We start from the raw sequence: 9,533 nt of genomic DNA, 5'->3' as shown, positions 1-9,533 counted from the left end.
GAGAAGGACAGAGAAACTAAAAATAAAAACATCTTGAATAATGGAGCTGGAGAAATAGATTTCAGTTGGAGAAAGGCTTGTACATAAGCATAAGGCCCGGAGCTCAAGCCCAGGTCACAGGTCTGAATGAGAAGCAGGAGGCGGTGGGATGTTGAATTCCAGTGCTGAGGAGTCTGGAGAGGATGATCTCTGGGGCCTGTTGGCCAGCCAGTCTAACCTAATCCTCCAGCTTCAGGTCAGCGAGAGTCTGTCTCAAAGAGTGAAGCTGGGGCCTAGAAAGATGGTTCCCAGGTTGAGAGTGCTGGCTGCTTCTGTGGAGGAACTGAGTTCAGTTCCAGCATCTCCACAGACGTTTACAACTGCCTGTTCCAGGGGATCCAGTGCCCTTTCCAGCCTCCGTGGGCTGCACACGAACGTGCTGCACATAAATTAGCAAAGGCCCACACTGACATATAAATAAAAATAAATAAAATAAATGGAGAGTACCTAAAGAATGATTCTTGAAGCTGACCTCTGACCTCCATGCATGTATGTACTCAGAGAAAGAGAGAGAGAGAGAGAGAGAGAGAGAGAGAGAGAGAGAGAGAAATTCGAAATTCATCTGAGTGTATGCTGCAGTGTTTTTGTGAGGCAATGAAGTGGAAACAAGAGAAAAGAGGCCCCCTTCCTTCCCAGGAAGAGAGCTCAACTGCCAGGGAAGTGAAATGGTCGAGAATTTTCAGGAGAATCTGGTGACCTCCCAACCTGTGCTTTCCACATGTTGATTGAAGTGTTCACACCCCATGTGTCCTCTGCCAACTTTATAACAAGGAGGGTGAGCTCCAGCCATGGAAAGAGATCTGGGCGTACTTGGGACAGTTGGAGGCTGTGAGACTGGGGTTCAGAGTACATCAGGAATATTGGAGAGATGAGTGTTAGAGGAAGGCAGAGAAAAGAAATTTCTTTAGGGAAGGCAATATACAGGGCCTGCTCCTGAGCACTGAAGCCTCTGGAGAAGCCTCATCCTGAAGCCTGGTCCAGGGCGAGCCTTGGCTGGAAGCACCCTGAGGAAGCAGGCACTGTGGGTCTCTGGGACTCAAAGTTATGAGGCCTGAGTTTTCTCCTAAAAATATTTATTTATTTGCTTATTCGGGGTGTGTGTGTGTGTGTGTGTGTGTGTGTGTGTGTGTGTGTATGCTCACAGTGGTCAGAAAAGGACATTGGATACCCTGGAACTAGAGTTACAGGCTGTTGTGAACTGCTGTGTGAGTGCTAAAAACTGAGACTCTGTCCTATGTAATAGCTGTCAGTCTCTTAACTGACAAGTCATCTCTCTTGCCCTGGAAACCTGGGTTTTCTTGGTTTCCTGCTTAGACTTCTCCCTCAGGGCGTGTTCACAATCTTCAAACTAGATCTACAAAAGATGATTGAAGGGTAGAGGTGGTGGCCACATCTTTAATTCCAGCACTTGGAAAGCAGAGGTAGGTGGATCTTTGTGAGTTCAAAGCCAGCTTGGTCTTCATAGTGAGTTCCAGGATAGGAGGTACATAGTGAGACCCTATCTAAATGACTGATTGGTCAGCAGTGGTCATTCATTTGGAGATTCACAGATAACCTCCTTGCAACTCTTGGCCTGTGAAGATTAATCACTCACAAAAGGAAAAGGCGCCGGGCGGTGGTGGTGCACGCCTTTAATCCCAGCACTTGGGAGGCAGAGACAGGCGGATTTCTGAGTTCGAGGCCAGCCTGGTCTACAGAGTGAGTTCCAGGACAGCCAGGGCTACACAGAGAAACCCTGTCTCGAAAAACCAAAAAAAAAAAAAAAAAAAAAAAGGAAAAGGCCCTGGGGAGGGGGCAATTCTAGGGACTCTAGCCTCTGTTGCATCTGCCTCCACAGAGGCCGGTGGCAGTCTGTGGTTCCAGCATACAAGTCAGCGCCCTTGACTTGAGCTAGTGGAGGCTGCCCAAATGACTGTCAGGGCTTCCACTTATTTCCTGGAAAGCGGATCCAATGACAAACTCTGATTATGATACAAAAACATGTAGTCTGCCCAGGGTTTATAAATGCTCAGAAAGGCAAGCAAAGTGAGAAGTAACCCAGATGTGTTCTGACAGATTCACTCGCATCTTCTACTTATTATCAAGTACTTATTTATTTCTTATTTTTATTTTTTTGTTTTTTTTTGAGACAGGGTTTCTCTGTCTAGCCCTGGCTGTCCTGGAACTTACTTTGTAGACCAGGCTGGGCTTGAACTCAGAAATCTGCCTGCCTCTGCCTCCCCAAGTGCTGGAATAAAAGGCATGTGCCACCACTGCCCAGCTGTGAGGGGCATTTTTGAGAGAAGGTTTTACTATGTAGCCTGGCTGGCCTAGAGCTCTCTATGTAGATAAGGTTGGCCTCATATGTACAGAGATATTCACCTCCCTCTCTTGTTGGGAGTAAATGTACATGCTACCACCACACCTGTCCTGAGTGTTTATTGCTATTGGCAGGCGTGTGGATAGATGCATCATTGAGCAGAAAGCATTTCTACTCTCTCCAGTTGATATTCCAGCTGGAGTGGGTAAGGGGGAAGTGGTGTTGTAATTTTAAGTAGGCTTGGGAGTAAGAAAGAAGTCCTTGTAGTGTGGGTGTGTCTGCCTGTCGTCTCTCTCAGATGAGTCGAGAACACAGATGACCTGGGATGTGTTCTTCACCCATTTGTGGTTGGGATTAGTTCCCAGTAATCCTAATTCAGATCAAATCCCCTTACTCGAGGCAGATAGGTAAGTGCGTGAGCCCTAGGAATAGTTGGGGAAACATCTGGATGTGATAGTAACACTGGCAATGTATTTCTGACCTCAGCAGTAAGGTGCACAGCCGTTTTAGCTAATTATATCAATTTCTAATAAGCAACTGGAGTCCCGCAGACTGCAAATTCCGCGACAGTGCGGGTCGTGGAAGTCTGGTGGGACACGCAACCCTTGGCCTAGAGTGTGGAGAACTGGGTGCTTGGTGTAATGACTTCAGGCGCGATGGGCGGGGCCAGGGGCGGGTTCCGAGCTAAACTCCACCCCTTTCAGGGTCTGGCGCGGGCGGGCTGAGCGCTGCTTAAAGAGCCGTGCGGAGGCGCGCTGGGCGTACTGTCGCGCGCACAGAGGCGGCACACGTGTCTCCCGGTGTGGGTCCTGAGTTTCACCCTACCGTTCAGGATCCAGAGATTGGGGTGGCCTCCAAACCCCTTTTGGTGTGCGCTCACCCTGGCCTGTGTGAACGTGATCCTCGCAGTTCCCCGCGCTCAGGGAGCCAACTTGGCCAAGCAACTGTCCCGGGAGCGGCGCGCGGGGGGTACCGGGCACTGCGCATGCGGAGCTCCAAATTCAAACAGCTGTGTCCAGGGCTGCTGGACGGGTGAACCCGGAGCTGCTGAAATTAGGGGACTCTTTCTCCAGGAGGTGGCCATTCCAGAGCCATGGTGGACCGGGGTCCCTTACTCACCTCGGCCATCATATTCTACCTGGCCATTGGGGCGGCGATCTTCGAAGTGCTGGAGGAGCCACACTGGAAGGAGGCCAAGAAAAACTACTACACACAGAAACTGCATCTACTCAAGGAGTTTCCGTGCCTGAGTCAGGAGGGCTTGGACAAGATCTTACAGGTGAGCCGTCGGTCGCTTGAATCCCCCACATGCATCTGAAGCTGTTGAGGCTATAGCGGTGTTGAAGGGTAGACTGCCTCCTTCAATTTCAGACGACCCCTCCCCCCCTCAGTCCCAACCAGAGGTCCCGGAGTGGCGGGAGAAAACGTCCCATCAGGTGTCAGGTCGCAAAGACCTGTCTTTCGTCTAGGGGCAAGGAGATTACCCCACGCGCGCAGACTTGGTCAGAACCTAGTAAGTTCCGAGAGAATTTGGGGTTGACTCCAGGATGAACTGGGCCCCGCGGTGGCTCAGTGTGGGTGTGCGGGTGCCTCCCTCTTTGGAGGGAGGCTGTGGGGCGGATAAAGGAGTTTATCTTTCCTTGGAGACGCTCCCGGAGTCCGGGAGCAGAGCCGGGTGCCACCCCTAGCGTCTCCACCTCCCGCTCCAGGGCCGTTGCCGCACCCGCTCGACCTTTCTTAACTTGAATACAGCAGAGGGCCCCCAGACCTGCTGTGAGCGAAAACACACCCGCCGGTCGCTGCACATTGTGTGGGGCAGAGGGCTCGGGCATGTCCTAAGGAAGGTCTGGCTGAAATGCTCTAGACGCTCCCTGGCTTCTGTGAAGTCTTACCAAGCTGAGACATCCCTCAAGGACTCGGAATTAGGCTTTGCTAAAGCAGCAGGTTGAACAAACGAACACCCAAATCCAGGTAGTGCCCTTTTAGGGAGCGAGGATAGTGTGGGTGAGGGGAAGTTTTCCTGATGTTGGCGTGTGGAGTCTCTTATCTGAGAATGCACACACCCAGTAGACCATTGACCTCACCATGGTAAACTTGGCTGACCATACCAACTGGAACCTTGAGCCAACTTGGGGTCAGAGGTTCCTCTCTGTTTCTTGAGGGCTGAGCCCCAACCATCCATCCACCCCCGTGTTCCTGTCCTTCTATCAATAACGGTCAGACTACACTGGAGCAGCGGTGTATTGTCCAAATCATTATATATCTGACCAGGTACATTTAATGGACACCAGCCCGCACTTCTTTCCACCTGTCTCGTGTCTCTCACTTTCCAGCCTCAGTTACCTGTTTTGTCGAATGGGAACAAACCTGTCTTCATCCTTGTTCTGCCCTGAGCTATTGTAACATTGAAAACTGAGAAAACACATTTTACTGATACTACCTCCTAATCTCAGCTGGACATTCACAGAGACATTTTTGGTGCCCGAGGGATCATGAGCTCTGCAGAGAATTGTCCCCAGGAGGCCTGTGGGACCGGTTTACACCACTAGGTGTGTTGTTGCATTTGAGTAGGTCTGTCCCTCATGTTTAGTGGTTAGGGCGTTGGGAATTACATGATAGTGATACTGGAGGTGAGTTTCAAAAGACTCTGGAGGAGGTCTAGCTGTTCTTCCATGGGGGCTCTGGAAAGATCCGCATACCTGCTGCTGGTTGTCTGCTGCATCTGGATGTGCTGAGGAGGAAGAAGGTGGTCAGTTTGTGGTTGCCCTGACAATATCTCTGGAGGAGAGTTTCTGTAGTTCACCCTGGGGGCTTTGTTTAGAAGAGGGGCAGAGAGGATGATAAGGCTCCAGCTGCCTTCGAAGTCTCCCCTCCCCACTGCTCCTCCACCACGGCAGGGGAAGGAAGGAAAGAATTCAAGGCTAAATGTGGGAAAATAAACTTCAAAACACAAGGGAAGGGGGGGAGCGGTGTTCAGGGGTTACACAGCCGGGTGCATCTGGTGGGGTGGTAGCTTTACAGGCCAGGCAGTTTCCGTAGGGTGTTTGAAAAAGCAAAATGCCCTTCACAAAATGCCCTTTATTTTAAGGTCTTGTCTGTCAGCAGTACCTCCACCCCCAAAGTGGACAGGTAACTTTTAGAAAAAAGAATTTGAGCAACATCAGGTCAATGTGATTTGGAGAAGATTCCAGATGCTTGCTTGAATGAACAAGGACAGTCAGTCTGTCACACACGCCCTCCCCAGTAAAAAAAGAACAACCTTGTCAACTGGGCAAATTCCCTCTTTTCAAAGGAAAAACCCAAGAAATGAAAATGGACCAATGAAAGCATTTGCCAGCCTCAGCTTAATCTGCAAAAATCTGCCTCTCTCGGCTTTCTGATCTGTGACTTGGGGCGCTGCCTCAGGCCTCAGGAAATTGGTTTAAGGAAAAAATGAAAACTCCAAAATCTTCCTTCTCATTTGGCTGCCTGGGTATTTTCCACCTGAGGTTCTGGGTTTTAGCCCTGGTCATCACAAAGCCCCTTAGTTGAAAATTCCTGGGGTGGGAGCGGGAGGGTAGCTATGTTTGGGTGGGGGTTGGGTTTACTACTGCAAACCCTGGGCTCTATAGTCAAAGCAGAAAAAAGGGACATAGTCTAGCCCTTCCCTCCCCTGCTTATGCTGTGGTTGAGCTGTGCCACACTCAGGCTGCCTTTCAAATGCTCTGCATCCATCAACCAGGGACCCCATGGCTGTCCTCCCTGCCTTCAAAACTATCTGAACTCTCACTCAAATAGAAAACTGCACCTTATTATTGTAATAGGTTTTTTTTTTTTTTGAGACAGGGTTTCTCTGTGTAGCCCTGGCTGTCCTGGAACTCACTCTGTAGACCAGGCTGGCCTTGAACTCAGAAATCCGCCTGCCTCTGCCTCCCAAGTGCTGGGATTAAAGGCGTGTGCCACCACCGCCCGGGCCTAGTTGTTTTCTTTTAAAGGCGGAATCTCAAGTAGCTCGGGTTGGGCTGTAACTCACTATGTAGCTGAGGACAACCTTGAATTCCTGATCCTTCAACCTTCACTGTGAATGCAGTGCTGGGCATAGAACCGGGGCATTTGTGTATGCTAGGCAAACGCTCTATCCATTGATAAAGTCACATCTTTAGCTCTTATCTCAGTTATTTTTAATGAATCTGTTTATTTGTTTGTTTATTTGTGGAATCAGGGTCTCATTATGTAGCTCTGTTTGCCTAGGAATTGGTTACGTGTGTAGACCAGGCTGGCTTTGAACTCACAGAGATCCATAGGCTTCTGCCTCCCAAGTTCTAGGATTAAAGATGCATATGCTCAGCTGATTTTAGTGATTGAGGCAGGGTCTTGGTATGTAGCGCAGGCTGCCTTTGAACTCATAAGCACGCTGCCTCAGCCCCTGGAAGCTGAGATTATAGACATCACCTGGTGATGTTTGGCATCACCAGATTTTTGGTGGCTGGTTATCCTAACTGTTTAATTATTCCCCCTCCCTCCCCCTTTTAAAAACATAGCAAGTGAGATTAGCATTTATAGTGCATCTACTGTATTGGGCACTGTGGTTAAAATCACCCTCATTCTGTGGGGAGGCATAAGCTGTTATTGCTCCCTGGCTGGGGCATTTCCTCATCAAACCAGTTAACTTACCTTAGCCTCAATGTCCTCATCTGCAAAATGAGCAGTTTGGTAAGGTTCCAGGAAAGAGGTATGAATAGAAGCAGCAGGCAGGCTCTCACTGCTAGCGTTTATTGAGTTTTATGGAGTGCTCTCTGAGGAAGGCATCCTGCCAAGTACTTTTTACCTGCTTGTTTCAGGTGCTTTATGGTGACCTCATGCATTAAGATAAGGCAACTGACACCCAGGGAAGTTAAAGTGGCCACAAGGACAACAGACAGCTTCAGCCTTGGGGGTGTCCCCCAAGCAGCCCACCGAAGGAGAATTGCTGTCTTTAAGTGAGCTGAGTTAATTGGTTCAGCTTGACTTTGGACTGCTGGGAAATTCTATTTTTTGTTTTCCCTGGAACAGGCACACAGTCTTCTCTGGTGTGGCTGCCCGGCTGCCCGGCTGACCCGGCACTGTCTCTGTCACTGAAGCTGTGCTTTAGTGCACCCTTCAGTCCTGCACAGCTGGTTTTGGAAGTCTTTCTTTCTTCTCCTTCCCCCAAAGCTGAGGACTGAGTTGAATTGACAGGCTGACAACTCATCTAAGTCTTTTAGGGAGAAGGTTAAAAAAACGGTGTAGATGGTGTTAGGCATTCATACAGAGTTGTCTTAATATGGGATCAAGTCTAGCTAGGAAGGGCTCTCAGGAGTTCAAGTCAGAGTGGAGAATGGACTAGGGGAGAGAGAGTGAGCCCTAACTTTGTGGGGTGTCCTCCCTTCAGCCTAAGAAGGGTCAATAGGCTTCTTGATAGGATCCCATGTCCCACAGGTTTCTGGGACTGGGATAGAGTAACAGGTCTTGTTTTCTGCTCTGGGACCCCAGAGTGAGCCCTGGGTTTCCTTGGACAGCTGATGCGGCTGACCCATTATGAAAACCCCTTGGATCCTGATGACTGCTTTCCCACTCACACTCTAAAATTTGCTTTTTGTTTATTGTTTGTTCTGGCAGTGGAATGGAAGCCTCCTGTGAGTTAGCAAGTGCTCCCCACTGAACTATATGTCCCCCTCCAAGCTTCTTCCCACATTCTAGAGTGCTCATGTATACCCCCTTTCATGGTTAAACCCTTAAATACATCCCAGTTTTGAAATTCTGACAACTGTTCTAACACCAATCCTCCCCCAAATTTTTGAAAAACAAAACTGTGGACTGTTTAATAACTTCTCTGAGCCCAGTTCAGGGAAAAAGAGGGTTAATAATACCTCAGTGGGCACTGTAAGGCTCACTGGTCTTCTCACCCACCTTTGGTAGAAGAGTCACTAAGTCTTATAAGCCTTCATTTAGCCCAGAGTGAATTCTCACAATCTAGAACTGCAGAGTTGGAAGGTGGGTAAATTTGTTTTTTGAGAGGAAGAAGTAGAAAGACAACTCCCTCCCTTTCTCTTTTTCTCCCTCCCTCCCTCCCTCCCTCCCTCCCTCCCTCCCTCCCTTCCTTCTTTCTTTTGTTGCTTGCTTTTTCTTTGAAACGGGGTTTCCCTGTGTAACTCTGGCTGTGCTGGAACTCACTCTGTAGATCAGGCTAGCCTGAACTGGGAGATGGACTTGCCTGTGTCTCCTAAGTGCTGGGACTAAAGGCGTCCGCCACCACCCACCACTCGGCCTAGCCATTAGAAAGGACAACCATGTCTAATGGCTCTGCTTTTCTTAAGTTACAGTTAAGCTGAAGGCTGAAAAAAACAAGCGAACAAGAAAGTCCCTGAAAGCACCAATAGTACCTCAAAGAGTCTGCCTTAGGTAACTTGTACCAGTTAAGAGTTTTACCAGTTAAAGTGAATTTTTATTAAGTTCTCTTGGGAGTTTTAATGGAGCCATTAGCATGGTTAGATTACATAGTCATGGAGAACCATCCCAGGGAAGAAATTTGCTTGCACTGAAAGGTTGAAAGTTTCTAGGAGGTAGCCTGCAGGAGGTAGTGATTGTCACCTCTAAGTATTTTCCTGGGGTGTTGCCCTCTTTATAGTCTGGTGTCTAAAAGAAACTCGGTTCCTTGATTTTGGACATCATGCTTGGCTGCCCCTGACCTGGGTCCAAAGGCTTTCATCTTGAACTTGGCGGTTTGCTATCAGATTGGTCTCAGTCTCTGTGCTCTGTGAGTTTGTGTTTAGGGGGAGGGGGTGGGGGTGTACAGGAGGGAAGGGAAATGAAGGGAAGTTTGGGGTGCGGAAGATCTAAGCTTCTGAGAAAGAACCCTTAGGAGAGTCTTTACATTGGGGTGACATAAGATGATAGGCCAGAACTGGGGTGAAGCAGGGATGCTCCAGAGAGAAGTGAGGTGGATAACCATCAGGAAGCATGGGGCAACGAGGTCTCCCATCGTTTGCTGAGTCCCTAGGACTGCCTGTGACCATTCCACCCTGCCCCTGCTCAGCCCTTCATGGAGTCTGAAGTGATTTGGGTTTTCACACATTTGGAGTGTCTGCAGCCACATGACTAGCGTAAGAACAGGGCCCAAGTCATACCATGAAACGCTTGTTTCATGTACAACACACACACACACACACACACACACACACACACACACACACACACA

General features: G+C 49.1%; 1 protein-coding gene across 1 annotated transcript in view; it reads left to right on the top strand.

Moving 5' to 3' along the window:
• Positions 1-3,087: 3,087 nt before the first annotated feature.
• Positions 3,088-9,533, top strand: part of Kcnk5 (potassium two pore domain channel subfamily K member 5) — a 44,345-nt gene continuing 37,899 nt past the window's right edge. The window contains exon 1 of the mRNA XM_028758543.1: positions 3,088-3,617. Coding sequence (XP_028614376.1) covers positions 3,432-3,617 — 186 coding nt within the window. The 5' untranslated portion in view covers positions 3,088-3,431. The remainder of the gene's footprint in view (positions 3,618-9,533) is intronic.

Source organism: Grammomys surdaster, unplaced genomic scaffold (genome assembly GCF_004785775.1).
Source record: "Grammomys surdaster isolate TR1022 unplaced genomic scaffold, NIH_TR_1.0 126198, whole genome shotgun sequence".
Lineage (NCBI taxonomy): Eukaryota > Metazoa > Chordata > Mammalia > Rodentia > Muridae > Grammomys > Grammomys surdaster.
Note: the sequence above shows the minus strand (reverse complement) of the source record. Positions and strands in the feature narration are given on the sequence as shown.